The sequence below is a fragment of the Leptonychotes weddellii genome, chromosome 10, assembly GCF_054177405.1.
Source record: "Leptonychotes weddellii isolate Sample4059 chromosome 10, ASM5417740v2, whole genome shotgun sequence".
Taxonomy (NCBI): Eukaryota; Metazoa; Chordata; class Mammalia; order Carnivora; family Phocidae; genus Leptonychotes; species Leptonychotes weddellii.
This window is the reverse complement of record NC_138378.1, coordinates 16,572,886-16,593,403: the sequence shown is the minus strand read 5'-3', so window position 1 is coordinate 16,593,403 and position 20,518 is coordinate 16,572,886. Positions and strand designations below refer to the sequence as shown.

At 48.8% G+C, this 20,518-nt stretch overlaps 1 protein-coding gene across 7 annotated transcripts in view; it reads right to left on the bottom strand.

Moving 5' to 3' along the window:
• Positions 1-4,428: 4,428 nt before the first annotated feature.
• ZHX3 (zinc fingers and homeoboxes 3) overlaps positions 4,429-20,518 on the bottom strand; it is a 129,872-nt gene continuing 113,782 nt past the window's right edge. For 5 of the 7 annotated variants that reach the window (XM_081832779.1, XM_081832777.1, XM_081832775.1 and 2 more), the window contains exons 3-4: positions 6,543-9,554; positions 4,429-4,505 (exon numbers count right to left, since the gene is read on the bottom strand). In XM_081832779.1, coding sequence (XP_081688905.1) covers positions 4,495-4,505; positions 6,543-9,402 — 2,871 coding nt within the window. In that variant the 5' untranslated portion in view covers positions 9,403-9,554 and the 3' untranslated portion in view covers positions 4,429-4,494. Of the gene's footprint in view, positions 4,506-6,542; positions 9,555-12,362; positions 12,495-20,518 lie in introns of all 7 variants that reach the window. The other 2 variants (XM_081832780.1, XM_081832781.1) reach the window with 2 other exon arrangements.

Sequence of the window (20,518 nt, the reverse complement as noted above, 5' to 3'; positions counted from 1 at the left end):
GCCAGGTTAGCGGCCAGTCTTGACGAGTGCACTCAGGACTGAAAAACAGACACCCCTAGGACCAAATGCTCTGAGCCCTTTACCTCACTCCCACGTGCCCTTGCTGGGTCAGCTCAGAGAACCCCCTTCCCAGGACGACCTGGTGCCAGGAACACCACATAGACTGGGGCAGAAACAAACTCCATCCGAGGCCTCTCTGTCGCATCTGGACATAGAGCTGGGCTGGGCGGCCAGCCAAGCAGCACCCACGGTCGTCACTTCCACGGTCACTCGGCCCAAATCAAAACTCGTCACTTTGATCAGAAGTTGCCTCCGGCCTCCTCAGCCCTGGTGTTGCACAGCTTGGCTGTTAGAAATGGCCAGAGAAACAGCATGATGGCTCCCTCAGACTGAAGCCGGGCTGGGGGCTGGGGACCATTCAGAAGAAGGCTCGGGCTCCCCACTCCCTGCTTTCTCAGGGCAGGTGCTCCCCCAGCCACGCAGAGATGGGCCCCGAGGTCTGGGCAGGAAGGCTGGGCGGGCCTGGGCTCCTCAGGAAAGAGAACAAAGGAAGCTGTGTCCAGAGTCCTGGAGACGGGGCTCCAGACAGGAGCGAGAAGAGCCCAGCCTGTTAGCCTCCCGGCCCAGGCAGCTGCTGGCTCTGGCCTGGAAGTTCATTCGGTGGATCCTTACCCATCTACAGGGTCTTCTCCAGCATCTGAGCTTTGCACATCGATGGGATAAAGGAAAATTTAAACTTAATACAAAAGGTGTGGGTCAAACCAATAACCTGCCCCAGATAAACTCTGAGCAAGGAAAAAGGGGGAAAAATTAGAAAAAGCCCAAATCCAGGTTTGGTTTGGTTTGACGCTTTCTTCTTGGCCAGTTCTCCTCTCCTACAAAGCGCCTTTATCCACTGGGGCTGTGAGGTTTACACCGACAAAGCTGCTCCAATGGCAAAGGGCTTACAGGAGGGAGACCAGGCTGCCCAGCTGGGAGCCGCGGGGGGAGGTGCAGAGGGCGCGGGCACCCAGCCTCCACGGAAGGCAGCCTGGCACAGATGTCCCAGAGCCAGAGGGGACAGGGAGGGGACACAGGACCTGTCACTGGGCCACCGACTGAGCAGGATGAAGAGCCACATCTCAGCCTGGAAAACACGCTGAAACTTCCTGGTGGGACAGCCTCCCAACAGCCAGCAGGGACGCCGCCATCCGTGCACGTGGGAGCCCACAAGCTACGGGCCAACACTGCCCAGCTCCCACACCCGTGCTTCTGGAGAACAGGGAGCAGAGCCTCCGGTCGAGGCTCTGGTCCACCGGGACAGCTGCCAGTCACTCGGCCAGGCCAGGCCAGGAGCCCTAAGTCACATGGCGCTACCAAACCCCAAATGCCAACAGGGCCATCCAACCAGGGTGCTCTATTTCAGGAACCTGAGACTCCTGAAAATGAGAACTCTCCTCTCAAATCAAAAAGCTCCTTCAGAGTCAAGAATTAAAAGAAGTAATCAAAATATGCAAGGTATACGTATCATAAATCCAGCTTTCCTTTATCAGAATGATGATCTGGTTTCAACTATTACAACTGAATCTACAACCCCATGTAAAAAATAGAATAAACCAAACATGTGCCTGACATAGGCGACAAGAAACACTGAAATATTTTACGATCTCTGACAAGTCCAAGTGCATACAGAGAAGAGGGGAAAGATGAGTCACCTTATACATGAGGCTTTCCTTCAGGAGAGACTAACCCCACCTCTAAACTCTGCAGCCCAGCGACCTGCTGCAGGCAACAGCCCAGACACCCTTTGAGGGCGTGCAAAACCACGGTGATCTGTCTTGTGACAGGACACGGGCCGGACTGCCGCGGAGCCACGCCCCCACGCATTCCGGGCCGGGGTGGGTCTCTGTGCCAGGTTAGCTGTGTTCCCCAAGCACCCAGAGCCCTGGGTACCGGCTCGATGACCCAGTTGCCTCTCTCGCCATCACCTCGGACCGTGGTTCTTGTGAGCGTGAGGCTTCAACCCCACTATTTGCTCCGGTCCAAGACCGGAGACTGGTCCAAGTTGAGGAGGAGGGACTCTCTAGTCTGCTGGGGTCCTTACCTGGGCAGTCTTGCCTTTCGTGGGCAGGGCTAACAGATGTGAGGAAAACATGCCCAGGCGGGCAGGCCTGTAGCTTCTCCACCTTCTAAAGACAGGCTGGGCCGAGGCTGGGTCGTTATGTCCTGCGTGAACTTGTCCACCATGTAATTTATTTTTTGTGTTGCTGTTTGGGTTGTAAATGAAATATGAATACAAATTAAATAACCAAGAAAATCCTCTCTAAAGCCCTTTGGCCAGTGCGGGGCTCTGGGAGTGAGGCTGGCAGGCTGGTGTCTCCCACACTCAGATGGTTTCCGGCCGGGCCGCCTCGGCTGCGCCCTGGGTACCAGCATTCCCTCCAACACAGACTCCCTTCCCCAGCAGCCTCGTGCCACCGCGAGCTTCCTCAGGTGCATACCTCAGGTGGACATTTTCTTAGTAAAGTATCAAATGACTATCTGTACTGTATCTACGTGTATATATAAATTAACCTGCATGTACACAAACCCTAAAGGAAAAATTCCAGGTGTCTGTTCTCTGAAGGAAGGCAATCACCACTGGCAATTCTGCCACGAGGTCTTTGGGGCTCAACAGCTTCACACTCAAATGGAAAGGACACAAACACAGGGCGCAGAACTTGCCAAGTACTCACACGTCACGTTTCAAACTACTCAGAGGTGGTCCCTACTGGGTCTGGGAGAGCAGAAGACACTTTAGAAGAACAGGGGTTCAAGAGCTTTTGCGTTCCAGAGAAAGCCCTCTCCTGGAAGGCGGAAGTTGCCACCACCATCTTTGCCCTTGGAGCCAAGCCAGCAAGGTGCCCCACCCAGTTCATTTCCTGGGTGGGGTTGGGGAGAAGGACAGCGCCCACCCAACCACCAGTCTGTCGTGCCCGAAGCCCCTGCCCTCTCTCTGGGGCTGCTTCGTGCTGCTCCCCCAGCCTGGGCCCAGAAGGAGCATGCTCACAAGGCCTTGGTGCCTGGGGAAGCAGGTGGGTCTCCAGGAGGTGAGCGGAGCTGCTGGGGACATGACGACTTCTGCCTGCCCCAGTTTCACCTGCTGCTCTCAGAACAGCCAGTTTTGGGGGGAAATAGGGATTTACCAAGTAGTACAGCTTTGTAAGCAAGTTTCCCAGTGTTTCAAAAGCACCTTTTCCCGTGATTTTTCTCAATTAAAAAAAAAAAAAATGGTATGAGGATTAGACTAAAGTAGACAGAGATCTTGTTTCCAAATCTGGGGATATAAATGCAGAACTTAAGAAACATCCTCACAAGGGCCTGTCCGGCGATGCCCAGCACCCAGCCAGGCCCTCGGCACGGGGGCCATGAGCACTCTGGGTGCCCGGCCAGGAACCCCCATCTGCAGGTCTCTGTGCCGAGGACCACCCCAGCTCTGATCACTCCTGGCTCCCCAGATCCCAGAGCGTTCGCTCTTACTCCCGGCTGCTGGAGTCTTCCTTCCCAGACCACTGGCGGCCTTGAAGGGAGCGTGGGTAAGGGCTCCAAAGACCACAGCAGCCAAAGCCACACGCTGGGGCCGTGTACTTCTACGTTCAGCCCTGCGCGTTCCTTTTCTCCATTTTCCTCTCACTCTCAAAACATCTAGATTGAAAAACAACAACAAAAACGTGGGCACATCAGTCAGTACATCAGGCTTAACAACAAATACTTCTTGAAGTTGACCCGATAACTGAAAAGTTCTGGTCCGTGATTCAAACTCCCACGAGCAAGCAGGATGGCTGGAACCACTTAAGAGCTTGGTGAGCAAACACTATCAGGTGAGCAGTCCCATTTCCAGACCGCAGGCGGGCGCCGGGCCGATTTGCCCCCAGGCCAGGGCAAGGCGGACAGGCCCCAGTGTGGCCACCCCGGGGGCAGCTGCCTCGGCAAACGTACTGCCTTCCCCGAGGAGCGGAGGGTGGGGGGTCACTAGGGCTTCAGCCCCAGGTCCGCGCGTGCTGGGGACACGTGGCCCCCGTGATCCCCAGAGAACAGACACAGGGCATTTTCAGAGATGATGTAAGACAATGTGCTGCTGGCTAACCAAAGTTCCTATGTAATGACAGTGCTTATGATCTGATGTTTTATTAAATGTGTATAGGCAGACTTATAGGTTAAAAACTTGACTCCGTGTCTATGAATATGAAATCTGAACTATTTTATCCGCTGGAAGGCAAAGGAAAGGTCCTACATGGCGGGAGGAAGAACTGACAAGCACTCGACTCTCCCTGCTGGCGCGCTCGGTGGGGGCAGGCCGGCGGGGGCAGCGGGCTCGGGGCTGGCGGCGAGGCCTCCAGCTCTCGTGCGTGCCCGGCCGGCGGCGGCGGCGGCGAGCATGGGAACAGCACGTGGCAGCGGAGAGTCGGGTTGAGCCCCTCCACGTGGCAGGCGGCATCCCGGACTGGCCAGTCCTTCGAAGTAATCTGTTCAAATTCAGTCTGTTTCTGAGGAGAAAACACAGGCCTGTCACCTCCACGTCAGCCGCCACTCCTGTACAGCACTCCCCCGGCAGCCCGGTCCTCGCCACACCAGGGTGGTAGCACTGGCTCTGGGGCCCTGTTCCTGCCGGAGCCCCGCCTTCCTGCCAGCCCCTTCCCAGGGACTGGGAAGAAGGACGTGCCGCTTAAGGACGGGATGCGGGTTACATCGGGCAGGGCCTGCAGACCCTCCGGCGGCCCAGTGCCGCCGAAGCCCAGGCCACTGCTGGCCCGGAGCCCTGTCCTCATCCGCCCCGTCCTGCCCTTCCCCACCGGCTCTCCAGAACCCATGTTCTAACACCACAGCTGCGGGGGCTAGTGTCCCCATTCTACTGATGGCCTCTACCCCTGCGCTCAACGTCGGCGGGGCTGTTCAGAGGCCTATGGTCCGTGACGCTCGCCGACCTGGCCCTTGCACGGAGGCTGGCCATGGAGAAACCAAGTACAGACACACAGACAAGCGCTTCCTGAACCCAAGGGTTATCTGCTTCAGACAGAAGAGGGGGAGGCCAGAGTGCCACGCCTGCTCTGTCCCGCCAGGGACATCACACTTGGCCTAGTGGTGGATTTAGGAGCAGAGGGGGGTCGGTGCTTATAACTCAAACCCACTCGCCCCACTTCCAGGTTAGCTTTTTCTTTTCTTTTTTTTAAAGATTTTATTTATTTATTTGAGGGAGAGAGAATGAGAGAGAGAAAGAGAGCACATGAAAGGGGGGAGTGGCAGAGGGAGAAGCAGACTCCCCACTGAGCAGGGAGCCCGACCTGGAACTCGATCCTGGGACTCCAGGATCATGACCTGAGCCGAAGGCAGTCACCCAACCGAGCCACCCAGGCGCCCCTAGCTTTTTTCTTTTTATTTGTGATAAAATATATGCAACATAAAAGCTACCATTTGAACCATTTTTGAATGTACGATTAAATGGCTTTAAATACATTCACAAGGTTGTGTAACCACCACCCTATTTCCAGCTACCCAAGAATATACTTCAGTGAAATTTTAATTTAAACAAACAGAAAAAGAAATTTGTTCTAGTTGCCTGCAAGCCAGGGGTGGGCATTCCCCAGGGGCACGCCCAGTGCTGGAGAAGGTGCCCGAGGCAACCAGCCCTGTGAAGCTAGTCCTGTTTCCTGGAGCCCACCACCACCTGTGAGGTCCTCACTGACTCATGGGGGCCTGGAGGAAAACAAGGTCAAGTCAGGAAATACCGGCCCCAGAACCAACTTCTAAAGGTCCCCAAATCGGAGAATCTGAGAATCCAGATGCTCAGTTTGCATGGACTCCTGGCCATGCTGTGATGAGGCCTCTAAGGAGGCAAACACCCAAGGACAGGGAGGGAAAGGGGAGGCTGGGAACCCGGGGGTCAGGACCCGATACCGACAAAGTGACTTGTCTGTGGCTTTAAAGCTATCTTCGATAAATTATCTTCTAAAGTTTTCTTTCAAGTGCTAATACCTGGGATATGATCCAGAGAAACTGAGGAACAAAACTCAAGCTTTTGATTCCATCTGTCTAAGAGGGAAGATGATTTTCCATTTCTCCAAACCAGAAAGAGCAACAAATGCAAATTACAGGACTTTCACCATTTAAATAAAAGCACTTGCCACATCTAAAGGCAATCCAAGCTCCTCTTTCCTTTTGCTTGCCATTCTGAGTTGAATTTCCTCAGCAGTCCTGTTGCTCTCTCCTACCGGGGGGTTGTGGTTCTGTCTGACTCTGATGGTGCTTTGACCTATTCTCCCACTGCTAAGAAGTATCTAGAAAAGCTTGCACCTTTGTAGGCCCACTATGTTCCTTCCCCTAACAACACAGGAAACACATCATAGTGTAGGTCATATTCCATTATGCCCTAATGGCTTCTGCTGCCAGGTGCCCCTGGAGCAGCCGGCCACTTGGTCCCACTGCCAAGGAGCTTAGGGACAGCAGCTGCCCCCGTGGCCCCTCAGGCCAACCCCCCCCCCCGCTCTCCCCACAGCGGTTGGTCCTGGCCCCCGTGGGCTCCTTACCCAGCTGAAGTCCAGCCTGGGGACTTGGGGCGTCAAAGGGCTCCGAGCTGGCCTCAGGGGCGCCGGGCTCCCACGACTCACTGTTTTCCGACACCTCCGAATACGCGTCCCCCATCCCTTGGTGAATGGCTGCAGGCTCGCCGGCGCCCTGGTCCTCGCTGCCCGCGTCCGCCACAGCCCGGGTCTCCTCGCCCATTTTCTCCGCAAACCATTGCTTGACCTGCTGGGAGCTCATCTGGGTCTTGTTGCAGAGGCTCTGCACGTCCCCCTCACGCAGTGTCTTGTGCGTCAGGTAATAGTCCTGCAGCAGCTCCCGGTTACCAGGGGTGACGACCAGCAGCCCTGGAGGGAAGTTGCCCCGCTTATAGTCTTCATACCACTTGAGCTGGCCGTTCTTCAGGGCGTACCTGCTGTCCCCGAACCAGCGCACCACCTCGGGCCGCGGCAGGCCGGTCTGGGCCATGATGGCGTCATAGTCCTGGGTGCTGGGCCACCGCGTCTGCACAAAGAGCTGGCGCAGCAGGTGCCGCTGCTGGGCCGTCTTCTTGCAGCTCGCTTTGCCAGGGGGCTGCTCGGCCGGCTGGCCGGGCCCATCCTCTTCGGGCTCGTAGGCCCCCGGCCCCGGGAGCTCACTCCTGCCGTTGGCCCCATTGGCCTCGGTGACGCGCAGGTTCTTAAGGTTAATTTTGATGGGGCTGACCTTGCGCTCTGCCAGCGCATGGCTGCCGAGCCCTTCCAGGGGGCCGTCTTCCCCGGGGACCCTCGGCCCCCCACCCAGCTCCTCCTCTCCCGCCTCGTCCTCCTCCTCCTCTGGAGCGGTGCCCTCGTCAGCCCTCTTGGGGTCCTCGGCGCTCACTCTCTTCCGCCTCTCCGAGAACCAGCTGTCAATCTCTCTCCGGGTCATCTTGGTTTCAGTCCTCAGGCGGTCCAGCTCCTCATCGGGAGGAAGGGGGTTTTGTGCAAAACTGCTCTCCAGGGCTCTGAGCTGCTCGGGGGCTCGCTCCTTGTACTTGGTTGGCGTGAAGTCAGGGGTCTGGTGCCAGGCCTGGCGTCTGGCGGAAGGAGGGGTGGCCAGGGTGGCGGCCGGTGGGACGCAGGGCACCTCGGGGGCCTTGGCCAACGACGGGGAGAAGGGCGCCTCAGGCCCGGGGTCGATGACGATAGCGCCAGGGTCACCGGGCAGCACGGCCCTGGAGCCCTTCAGGTTCCGGCAGTGGTACCTGCGGTCGCTGAACCACTTGCGCACCTCTCTGGTGCTGAGGCCGGTCACTTTGGTCAGATGCTCCACCTCGCTCTGCCCCGGGAACTGGTTCCGACAGAAGCTTCCTTTCAGGGCAGACAGCTGTTCGTGAGACTTCTTGTTCTTGTAGATGCTGGCGTCAAGGAAGGCCTGGGAGGTGATGCTGGGGCAGGCCGTGAGCAGCGACTGGGCCGCGTTGACCACCTTCACTGCCGATGTGGTGTTGGAGCACACCGTGTTCACGGCTGCCACGGTGGGCTGCTTGGGCACCGAGGTGACGGCGGGCGGCAGGGATGAGCTGGGCGCCTGCAGCCCGTTGGCCATCAGCGGCTGAGTGACCAGCAGGCCGCCCGCCGTGCCCTCCGGCTGCCCTACCACGTGGCCCGGGAGGGCGGCCTGGATGAGGTGCTGGACACCGCCAGCGTTGGCGACCAGGGGGGTGTTGAGGACGGTGATCGTGGGCTGGGGTACGGACTGAATGACCGTATTGAACATCTTTTTCCGGGCGTCCTCAATCTCCTCAGGGGACCAGCTGATGCCCTGCTTCAGCCTCTGGGCTGTGAACCAGATCTTGAGCTGTTCTTCTGGATACTTGGTGACCACAGTCAAATAGCAGAGCTCAGCTTTGGTTGGGTAGGGGAACTTGTGGAACGAGTTCTTCAGAAAGCTGTTGGAGTCCATGGCCGCATTGTAGGTGGGAATGCTGCTCAGGGGGATCATCACCTTGGGGAGGGACTTGGACGTGGGCAGCGGCTGATGGCCGTGGTGCTGGGCATGCAGGGGGGGCGGCTGCTGCAGGGGGAGGAACTGCGCTATGCCAGCCGGCAGAACCGGCACCGCTCCCAGCAGGGGCCCATTGGCCGCATGCGGCCCTTTGGCCGAGTTGGTGGCTGGCTGACTGACCGGGACTGCCCCATTGACAAAGGGGTGGTCCCCCTCCTTCGCCTCGGTCTCCCCGGCCGATGGGTTTGGTAAGGCTGTGTCACCCACAGGCTGACTGGGGATGTTCTCCTTGAGTGTATGAATTTTTTTGGCTTCGGCTTTGCCTTTCATTATCTTCATGATTGGAGTTTTGGTAATGATGATTTCGGCCTGTCCGTCGGTCCCTTCGGCGTTGGGCTCACTCGATAGGTCAGGAGTACAGGTGCTCTCGGGGACGCTCTGCTCCACGACCACATGATTGTCTGGCTTGGCCACATTCCACACAAAGCTGGCTTCCCCCGAGTGACTCTTAGCATTGTGCAGAGAAAGCCCCTCAGGAGTTTTTGCCAGAAAACTGCATTCAGTGCATACAAAAGTTGGATCCTTATTAAAATCTGTGTGCTCTAAATTCATGTGTCCCACAAACTGGGTTATGTCCTGGGCTCTGAAATCACAGTATTTGCAGGAATACGAATAGCCGTCCAAAGTGCTCCGGTGCCCGTTGGCCAGGGCGGGGCCGTCGGTACTGCTCGACATCTGCGCAGCCTCGCTGCTGCCAGCAGGCACTTCAGGGGGCAGCTCCTGCTGGGGGCCTTCGGGTAACGCCTCGGCGGGCTGGGCCTCCGCACTGGCCTCCTGCAGCACCACGGTCTTCACAGGGATCATGCACGGGGTGGTGGATTTCCTCTTGCTGGCCATGGCGACAATCACTCTGGCTGATCAGCGGGTGAGAGCTCGTCCCGTCAAGGGCCTCACAGTGTAAGTTCTAGCTGCTCCATGCGGGCCAAAGAAACAGTTTCCAAGGGCAGTTTTTTCGGTTGTTTGCAGGAAGCAAGTTTTTCCTATTAAACCTAAGGAGGAAGAAAAAAAATGATTATGATCTCTTAGGCTCTGCCGGTGTGCTTCCAGACACCCAGACCCAGCCCGCAGCTTGCCTTCTATCATTGGGGCCTTTTCTCAACAAGTTCACCAGCAGCTTGAATGTGCAGCCCCTCAAACACCAACAAAGTAGTGCCCTGAAGAATGACCTGAGGATGTTCCAATACCACTTGATAGACTTAAGACATATGTTTTGTTTTCTTTCCCTCTGTATTCTTGTATTAAGTGACTCAGATTCAAAAACCAAGCAACAACAATAACAACAAAATAATCCTCTTCTGGATCTCCAAATTAATTCTGACCATGTCAGAGTGAGAACAAAACATCCTAGTGTAATTCTTGTTTAAATGTTTGGGCCAACAAGGGTTTTTCTTTTCATAGCCTTCCCACATATGAGAACAAGACACCGCCTCTGCCTCTCCCAAGTCAGGCCCAGAGGCCAAAGTCAGCTGCAGTGTGTGCAGTGGGAAGGGGGGGTGGGAGGGGGGGCGCCACCGGAGCCGGGGGTCTCTCCCCGCAGCCTTTCCCTGCCTGCTGCCCTATCACACCCATTCCCAGCACTGAGGAGGGACGGCCTTAGAGTTACTGGCTAGACCCCGGACCACTGTCCCTCAGGCGGCGCCCCAGGTCAGAGGCACAGGGGATCCACAGACCCAGTCTGTGGTACAGCAAGTTGTACATTCCCTCTCTGGGTGCAGCACCTCAACCTGTGGCCTCACCCCAGGTAGGCCTTCTACACATGACCTTGTATTGTGCTGACCTTTTTATTTCCTTTGGTGCCTTTATTATTCCTTAAAAAAATTTTTTTAAAATCTTTGATCCGTTTGAAATTTATTTCAAACACTGGGGTGATCGGTTTATTTACATGTAAAATATATTCTTCCATGAGATGCCATGAGAAAAGAGTTTCTGTGGCCCCTATTATTAACATAATATCACCATAATCATCATTACCTTTCTTTTAGCAAATTGTAATGCTAATAATGACTAAAATAATAGTAATTCTAATTGCAAAATCACGTTATCATCAGTGTTTAGATTTGATATCAAAGTGTGAAGAGAGGGGCACCTGGGTGGCTCAGTCATTAAGCGTCTGCCTTCGGCTCCTGGGATCGAGTCCCACATCGGGCTCTCTGCTCAGCGGAAAGCCTGCTTCTCCCTCTCCCTCTCTCACTCCCCCTGCTTGTGTTCCCTCTCTCGCTATGTCTCTGTCAAATAAGTAAATAAAATCTTTAAAAAAAAATGTGAAGAGAATTAAAATATTTCTATTCGTTTTTTTTTTTTTTTAAAGATTTTATTTATTTGACAGAGAGAGACACAGCAAGAAATGGAACACAAGCAGGGGGAGTGGGAGAGGGAGAAGCAGGCTTCCTGCCGAGCAGGGAGCCCAATGCGGGGCTCGATCCCAGGACCCTGGGATCATGACCTGAGCCAAAGGCAGACATTTAACAACTGAGCCACCCAGGCGCCCTCTATTCAAGTTCTTAATTACACACAGAAACTATTTTTCTGTTTGCAAGTCTCACCCTGATGATCATAGAGATAAAAATAATTCCTATTACAAAAACAGCTGGGGTGGGACAAGGATAAACACACCAGACTTCACCACTCATCACCTTTTTTCTCACTGATCTGAAATGTTAGGCACACATTTTTTTTACTTATATTTTAACTGCAAAGATAAAATATCAATATTAAATGAAATGGAAGAACATAAAACTATCTATAATTTTGTGTACCCTTCCTCCTAGTCCAAATATCTTCCAATATCCTATATATATTTTAGTCATAGTGGGCACATGTGTTTTGTTTTTTTATTGAAGATTCCAATACAAACATTTTCATTAAATAAGCTTCATAATGATAATATTCAATAGTTGCCTCATAATGTCACACTATGAACGTAATCACCCTCCTCTGCTACTGAAGAGGCTTCCAGGGTCCCACTCGCACAAGTGACAGTGAAATGACCTCTGGGCATATAGGATGTATTTCTTCTATCCAATTATTTCCTGAGGCTAAATGCACAGAAATGGATTTACCAGCCCAACAAGTATCAACATTTCTAAGAGCCTCTGTATATTATTGGCAGACATCTTAAACCAAGTGCTTTGTGATTCCAAATCAGGAAAACTAACAATAATGCAGTTATGTATCCAGTGAGCAAATCGGATTTTCAGATAAGTCACTGAGGACATTAAATAGAATATCTGAAAGTGCAAGTGACGTAAGAAAAAACAGGTAAGCTGGACTCCATCAAATCAAAAACAGTTGTGCTCCAAAGGCCACCATCACAGAAGTAAAAAAGACCACTCAAAGAATGGGAGAGTTTATTTGCAAATCATATATCTGATAAGGGGCCTGTATCCAGAATGTATAAAGAATGCTTACAACTCAACAATAAAAAGACAAATAACCCAATTAAAAAATAGGTAAAGGATTTATTTTTTTTTTTTTAAGATTTTATTTATTTATTTGACAGAGACACAGTGAGAGAGGGAACATAAGCAGGGGGAGTGGGAGAGCGAGAAGCAGGCAGGCTTCCTGCCGAGCAGGGAGCCCGATGTGGGACTCGATCCCAGGACCCCAGGATCATGACCTGAGCCGAAGGCAGACGCTTAATGACCGAGCCACCCAGGCGCCCCACGTAAAGGATTTAAATAGAGATTTTTCCAAAAATGATCTACAAATGGCCAATAAGCATATATAAAAGTGCTCAACATCATTAGTCCTTAGGGAAATGCAAACCCAAACCCCAATGGGATAGCACTCACACCCACCAGGATGGCTTTCATCACGACGACAGATAACGACACGCACAGGTGAAGACGGGGTGAAACTGGAGCCTTCCTATGTGGCCGGTGAGATGTACGTATATTGGCACAGTCGCTCTGTAAATCAGTTTGGCAGTTCTTCAGAAAGTTAAAATATAGAGTTACCATAAGACCCAGTAAGTCCAGTGCTACGTATACACACAAAAGAAGTAAAAATATATTCACACAAACACTTGTACACAGATATTCATGACATCATAGTAATAGCTAAAAGGTAGAAACCACCTCAATGTGCATCAACAGATGGATGAATAGACAAAATTTGGTATGTCTATATAATGGAGGATTATTCAGCCATAAAAAGGAATGAAGTATCATTACATGCTACAACTAAGGTGGAAACATGCTAACTCCAAGTAGGCGGCCCCCAAATGCCACATATTATATAAATGCATTTGTAGAAATGCCCAGAAGAGATACATCCATAGTGATGGAAAATAGATTAGTGGTTGCCAAGGGCTGAGGGTGGGGGAGAATGGGGAGTGACTGCTAATGGGTATGAGGTTTCTTTTGGGGTGATGAAATGTTCTTAGTCATGATGACTGCAAAAAAACCTGTGAATATGCTAAAAACCATTAAAAGGTCAAACCCGAGAGGGGCAGAGGAGCCCTAAAACTCTCAGTTCTGTACAAGAGGGGCATCCTTCCCACTTGTGAGGTCCCTATTCAGGGGACGTCATTTATTTGTAATACTGCCTGACCTCCCCTGGTAATATTTATTTCTGCCCTGGGTAGAGGTGAAGGGCAGTGGTCGTGAACAGAAGGGTGGAGAGGAGGGGAGAGAGGATGCAGAGCCGCCAGATGAAAGCAGCACCAGCCCGAACGAGGAGACCTGCACTCTCCTGAGGCGGGTGGCCAGCAGAATTCAGGAGCAGGAGAGTGCAGGGCCCCGCCGACAGGGCACCAACAACAGAGTGCCACCACTGAGGTCTGGGATGGGGCTGGGCTTCACCAAGGAAGCGTTAAATCACGTTCCTGGTATTTTACTTGCAAAGACTGGGGAAGTGGACAACATAAAGATGGACTTGATTTGGAGAAAAATTCCCATGTCATTCAAAACTAAGTCTCAAAGTAGCCTCAAACAAGCCAATGATCAAGGAGAGTAGCACTCCTAGTGATTCTGAGTGGCCAGTGGTTGGCGCGGAAGGCAATGGAAGATAACGGTCATGGGGGCAGTGGCCAGCACAGCCACCGTGGAGTGTTCAGTACTGGAGGAGGCTCCGCATACACATCTGCTCAGTTCACTCCCACCACCAACCCTGGGGCAGGAACTATTATCATTCCCATTTTCCAGGCAAGAAAGGCAAGGCTCAGAGAAGTAGAGTACCTGCCTGAAGGGCACTAAGGGCAGCTAAGGCAGCAGCAGACGCTGCACGGGACCAGGCAGTCTGGCTCCAGGGCCTACAGCCTTAACTACTCCACACACTGAGCTCTCTGAGTAACCACAACACTGTTGGAATAAGGGTCGCAGGACTTTCCAAAGTGATCTTTTCCCCCTCAGTATTTATTAGGAAAATTTTCTTTTTTTAAAAAAAAGATTTTATTTATTTGTCAGAGAGAGAGAGCACAAGCAGGGGGAGCGGCAGGCAGAGGGAGAAGCAGGCTCCCCGCTGAGCAGGGAGCCCCATGAGGGACTTGATCCCAGGACCCCCAAGTGGGACTCGATCCCAGGACCCCGGGATCATGACCTGGGCCGAAGGCAGACGCTTAACGACTGAGCCACCCTAGCGCCCCGAAAATTTTCAAACATACGACAAAGTTGAAAGAATTCTTCAGTGAACACCTATCTACTTACCACCTGGATGCTTACCATGGGGCTATTTTTAGCAACATTACCCATTTAGGTAAGTTTGGGTTTATTTGTCATACACTTTTGAAAGGGTATCCAATGAAAGGGTTACTTAAAGGGTAAAGCCCCACTTATCTAGAAAACCATTTGTCCAGAAGACATTCATGGACCAACTCAGACAAATGAGATCTTAATTACCATGTGGAAACACATTGTTTCCTAAGTCAAGCCCTGAGTGACGTGGGCTTGATATACATGCAAGGTTTTACACTGCCAAAGATTCACAGAAAAGGTCCAGATGACAACTGCATGTTCATCATTCTTTATATAATCTTTTTTATACTCTGTCTTGTAATTTTTTTAATGAAATAAGAACAAAAGCATATAACTTTAAAAAATCTGTCTTTGGGAATTGAGAGAGAATTGATCAATTCACTAAATTAGCGAAGTTGCAGCTAATAATCACTACATTTCAACACTACAAAATATACATGCGGGACTTGAAAAAATATGAGTTTATATTCCTTCTGAGGTAGGAACTGGAAGGACAGTAAGCTCAACAGGACGACTCAAAGGTTTAGAAATGCGACTCTCAGCAGACTCCCTTCAAGTCTGGCCGCAGGCCTCCTAAACAGCCCACGATTTATCAGTGAAAACAGGAATCATGGGAGCAGCTGACAGGGTTACAGAAACATAACCACAGTGAGAGATTGGAACATGCTGCTGTGGTTTTGAAAGATCAAGTAGACAAGAACACTAGAGGCAGAGAATGTGACTACTACCTGAGACTAGTTTGACAGATGTGGGAATAGTCGAATATTCTACAGTAATCAACTTCATATTTTGGGGGTAGGTACAGTATACTTTATTGATGGTGCATGACAAGGCAGGACTCCCCAAGCCCCTCCCCTTCTTCAGGCATCTGGGATGGAAACTGTGTAGAAGTCGGGGGTTCTCAGTGTGGGGGGTCCTCAAGGTTTCCTGGGCTACACTGAGGACCGGGCTGTCTCCGGCAACTTTAACAGTGACACCCACAGTCTTCCAACTTCATATTCTTTTAAAAAGTCATAAAACATATTTAGAAGTTGGTCATGTGATATAATAGACCATATGTAAATAAATCTTAACTCATTCCAAAACAAAAACTGGCAGGTAGCATTCCCTTTTTTAAAAAAAAATTGTTAGATGGGGCACCTGGGTGGCTCAGTTGGTTAAGCGACTGCCTTCGGCTCGGGTCATGATCTCGGGGTCCTGGGATTGAGCCCCGCATCGGGCTCCCTGCTTGGCGGGGAGCCTACTTCTCCCTCTCCCACTCCTCCCTGCTTGTGTTCCCTCTTTGGCTCTCTGCCAAATAAATAAGTAAAATCTTTATGAAAAAATGGTTAGCAATATAAATTTACATTGAAATTTATCCTTTTTACTTCCTCTTCCAAAATAGCTCTTTATGTAAAAATTTCTCTCTCTCTCAGAAACAATGAAGAACAGTGAATATCCGCCCTACTCACCCCAAAGATAGCTAGTGTTAACAATCTAGTGTCCATTATTTCAAATTTGTTTTCTAGGCACAGATTACTATAACCACTTTTTTAAAAAACAAAAAATAGAGTTGTATTTTTACACTCATGTTCTGCTCGTTTTCCTCCCACGACAATGGGAAGAGTGTCAGAGTCTACAGTATATCTCACTCTTTTAAACAATGTTCTAATTTATGGATGCATCATAATTTACTTCACCAACCTAGCTGTTAATAGACATTTGCATTTCTCCAGTTTTTAAACTATTACAAGCAATGGTTCAGTAACTGTCCCTGCATATATTTTTGTGCCTTTGAGAATTTCTGAAATTCTGAATTTCTTACAAGAATTTCTGACCAGGGAGTGCCTGGGTGGTTCAGCTGGTAAAGTATCCAACTCTTGATCTCAGCTCAGGTCTTGATCTCAGGGTCATGAGTCCAGGCCCCGCATTGGGCTCCCATGGAGCCCACTTAAAAACAAAACAAGAATTTCTGACTAGTAAAATATTGTTAGGAAAATACAAGTTCCCTGGGGCGCCTAGGTGGCTCATCGGTTAAGCGTCTGCCTTTGGCTCAGGACATGATCTCAGGGTCCTGGGATCGAGCCCCGAGTCAGGCTCCCTGCTCAGCGGGGATCCTGCTTCTCCCTCTCCCTCTGCTGGCTCCCCCTGCTTGTGTGCCTGCTCTCTCAATCAAATAAATAAATAAAATCTTAAAAAAAAAAATACAAAGTTGCCCTCCAAATAGGTGCTGATTTTCACTCTCACCACCACAGAATGAGAGTGCCCTCACTACCACTGCATATTATTACTATTTCTAGTCTTTGCTAATTTGGTACATAAAAAACTGGTCACTATGGTTTTAACTTGCATTTCTTTATAGGCATGGCTGAGAAACTTTTCACTTATCACTGACATTTTGTAATAAATTATTTTTTTTGTCCATTTTTCTATGGGATTTTGAGAGTCCTCCATCTATTTTTTTTTAGTTCCAGTATGGTTAGCATACAGTGCTCTATCAGTTTCAGGTTACAATACAGTGATTCGACAGTTCCATATAGGACTCCGTGCTCATCATAAGTGCACTCCCAACAGTTTTCCCCATCCCCCCACCCACCTCCCCTCTGATAACCATCAGTTGTTCTCTATAGATAAGAGTCCGTTTTTTTGGGTTGTCTTTTTTTTCCTTTGTTTTGTGCCTTACATTCCACATATGAGTGAAATCATATGGTATTTGTCTTCCTCTGACTTATTTTGTTTAGCATTGTAGAGAGTCCTCCATATATTAAGGAACTTGGCTCATCTGTCACAGATGAAGCTGCGGTTTATACCAAGATTGCAAGAGCATCTTAAATATTAGGAAATTTCTTTCTTTTTTACTATTTTTTTAAAGATTTATTGATTTATTGATTTGAGAGAAAGAGATAGTGTGTACACAAGCGGGCACGGGGGGAGCAGGAGAGGGAGACGCAGGCTCCCCACTGAGCAGGGAGCCCAATGTGGGGCTCGATCCCAGAACCCTGAGATCACGACCCGAGCCAAAGGCAGACACTTAACTGAGCCACCCAGGCACCCCAATATTAGGAAAGTTCTAAAAACAATTAGTTTCATTGATAAAGGAGAAAAACCAAAACAGCATTTAATAAGATTATACCCTCAATTTTTTATTGTGGTGAAAACCATGTAATATAAAATTTACCATCTCAACTACTTTTAAGTGTACAATAGAGTTAACTATATGCACTTTCTTGTGCAACCAATCTCGAGAACTCTCTTCATCTGCAAAACTGAAATTTATACCCACTGAACAAAAATGGGTCCCCTTTCCCCCTCCTAACTCCTGGCAACTACCATTCTACTTTCTGCTTCTATGAGTCCAACAACTTTAGATACTTCAGAAAAGTAGAAGCATGCAGTATCTGTCTTTGTGTGACTGGCTCATTTCACTTGGCATAATGTCCTCAAAGTTCATCCATGTTATACTAATTGACAGGATTTCCTTCCTTTTTAAGGCTGAATAACATTCCATTGTACATGTATACCACATTTTCTTTATCCACACATCTACTGAAGAATATTTAGGTTGCTTCCATGTTTTACCTATTGTGAATAATGTTGCTATGAACATGGGTATACAAATATCTCTTCAAGTCCATGCTTTTGTTACTTTGGGATATATACCCTGAAGTAGGTTTGGTGGACATGCAGTAATTCTACTTTTGATTTTCTAAGAAACCTTCATAATATTTTCCATAGCAGTTACACCATTTTACATTCCCACTGCAATGAATTTCTCTACACCTTCGCCAACACTTATTATTTTCTGTTTGGAAGTTTTTTGATGGTGGCCATCTTAACGGATGTGAGGGGATATCTCACTTGGTTTGATGTGCATTTCCCTAATGATCAGTGATGGTGAACATCTTTTCTTAAACTTGGCCATTTGTATAGCTTCTTTGGAGAAATGTCTATTCTAAAGTTCTTTGTTCATTTTTCAGTCAGGTTACTTTTTGTGTTGTAGGAATTCTTTATATATTCTAGATACTAATCATTCTCAGATACATGGCCTGCAAATATTTCCTCCTATTCCATAGGTCACCTTTTTATTCTGTTGATTATTTCCTTTGAGGTGCACAAGTTTTTAAGTTTTATGTACATAGTCCCATTTGTCTACTTTTGCTTTTGTTGCCTGTGCTTTTCATGTCATATCCAAGAAATCATTACCAAACCAATGTCATGAAGATTTCCCTTATGTTTTCTTCTTGAAGTTTTATAGTTTCAGCTTTTATGCTTAGGTCTTTAATCTATTTTGAGTTAATTTTTGTATATGGTGTGAAGTAATGGTCCAACTTTATTCTTTTGCATACAGAGATCCAGTTTTTCCTGTACCATTTGTTGAAGGGGCTACTCTTTCTCCACTGTGTAGCCCTGGCACACCTGTTGGGAGTCATGGAACCATATATGCAAGAGTTTACTTCCGGGCTCTCTATTCTGTTCCATAGATCTACGTCCATCTTTATGCCATTACCATACTGTTTTGCTCACTGTACCTTTTTTTTTTTTTAAGATTTTATTTATTTATTTGAGAGAGAATGAGATAGAGAGAGAGAGCACAGGAGAGCGGGGAGGATCAGAGGGAGAAGCAGACTCCCTGCTGAGCAGGGAGCCTGATGCGGGACTCGATCCTGGGACTCCGGGATCATGACCTGAGCCGAAGGCAGTCGCTTAACCAACTGAGCCACCCAGGAGCCCCTCACTGTACCTTTCTAATATATTTTGAAATCAGGATGTATTAGGCCTCTAGCTTTGCTTTCCTATCTCAAGATTATTCTGGCTACTCAAGGTCCTTTGAGATTCCATATGAATTTTAGGATTTTTTTCCCTATTTCTGGAAAAAAAAAAAGCCATTAGGATTTTTAATAGAAATTGCACTGAATCTGTAGATGGCTTTGAGTAGTATGGGCATTTTAACAATACTAATTCTTCTAATCCATGAACATGAGATGTCTTCCCTTTCATTTGTCTTCTTTAATCTCGTTAGGCACTGTTTTGTAGTTTTTAGTGTACAAGTCTTTTGACTCCTTAATTAAGTTAATTATTCTATTCTTTTGATGCTGTTGTAAATGAGACTGTTTTCCTAATTGGATTTTTCACTGTTAGTATACAGAAACACAACTGGTTTTTGCATGTGGATTTTGTGTCCTACAACTTCGCTGAATTCTTTTGTTCTGACATTTATTTTTGTGGAATCTTTACACAGTTTTCTACATATATGATCATGTCATCTGTGAACAGAGATAATGTGACTTCCTTTCCAAGTTGGATGACTTTTATTTATTTTTTTGACTAATTGCTCTGCTAAGATTTCCAGTAGTATGTTGAAATAGTAGTGAGAGTGGGCATCCTTGACTTGCTCCTGATCTTTTTTTTTTTTATTCTTATGTTAATCCCCTACATTACATCATTAGTTTTAGATGTAGTGTTCCATGATTCATTGTTTGTGTATAACACCCAGTGCTCCATGCAGAATGTGCCCTCCTCAATACCCACCACCAGGCTAACCCATCCCCCACCCCCCTCCCCTCTAGAACCCTCAGTTTGTTTTTCAGAGTCCATCGTCTCTCATGGTTCGTCTACCCCTCCCGATTTCCCCCGCTTCATTCTTCCCCTCCTGCTACCTTCTTCTTCTTTTTTTTTCTTAACATATATTGCATTATTTGTTTCAGAGGTACAGATCTGAGATTCAACAGTCTTGCACAATTCACAGCGCTTACCAGGACTTGCTCCTGATCTTAAAGGAAAAGCTTTCAGTTTTTCACCATTAAGCATAATGTTAGCTGTGGGCTTTTCATATGTGGCCTTTATTATGTTGAGGTAGTTACCGTCCTAGTTTGTTGAGTGTTATCATGAAAGGATGTCTAATCTTTTTTTTTTTTTTTAAAGATTTTATTTATTTGACAAAGAGATAGAGAGAGCCAGAGAGCACAAGCAGGGGGAATGGCAGAGGGAGAAGGAGAAGCAGACTCCCCACTGAGCAGGACTTGATCCCAGGACCCTGGGATCATGACCTGAGCCAAAGGCAGATGCTTAACCGACTGAGCCACTCAGGTGCCCCAAAAGGATGGCTAATCTTATCAAGTGCTTTTTCTGCATCAATTGAGATGATCATTATGGTTCTGATCCCTCAGTATGTTAATGTGGTATATTACACTGATTTTCATATGTAGAACCATCCTTGCATTCCAGGAATAATCCCACTTGGTTATGGTGCATAATCCTTTTAACATGCTATTGAGTTTGAT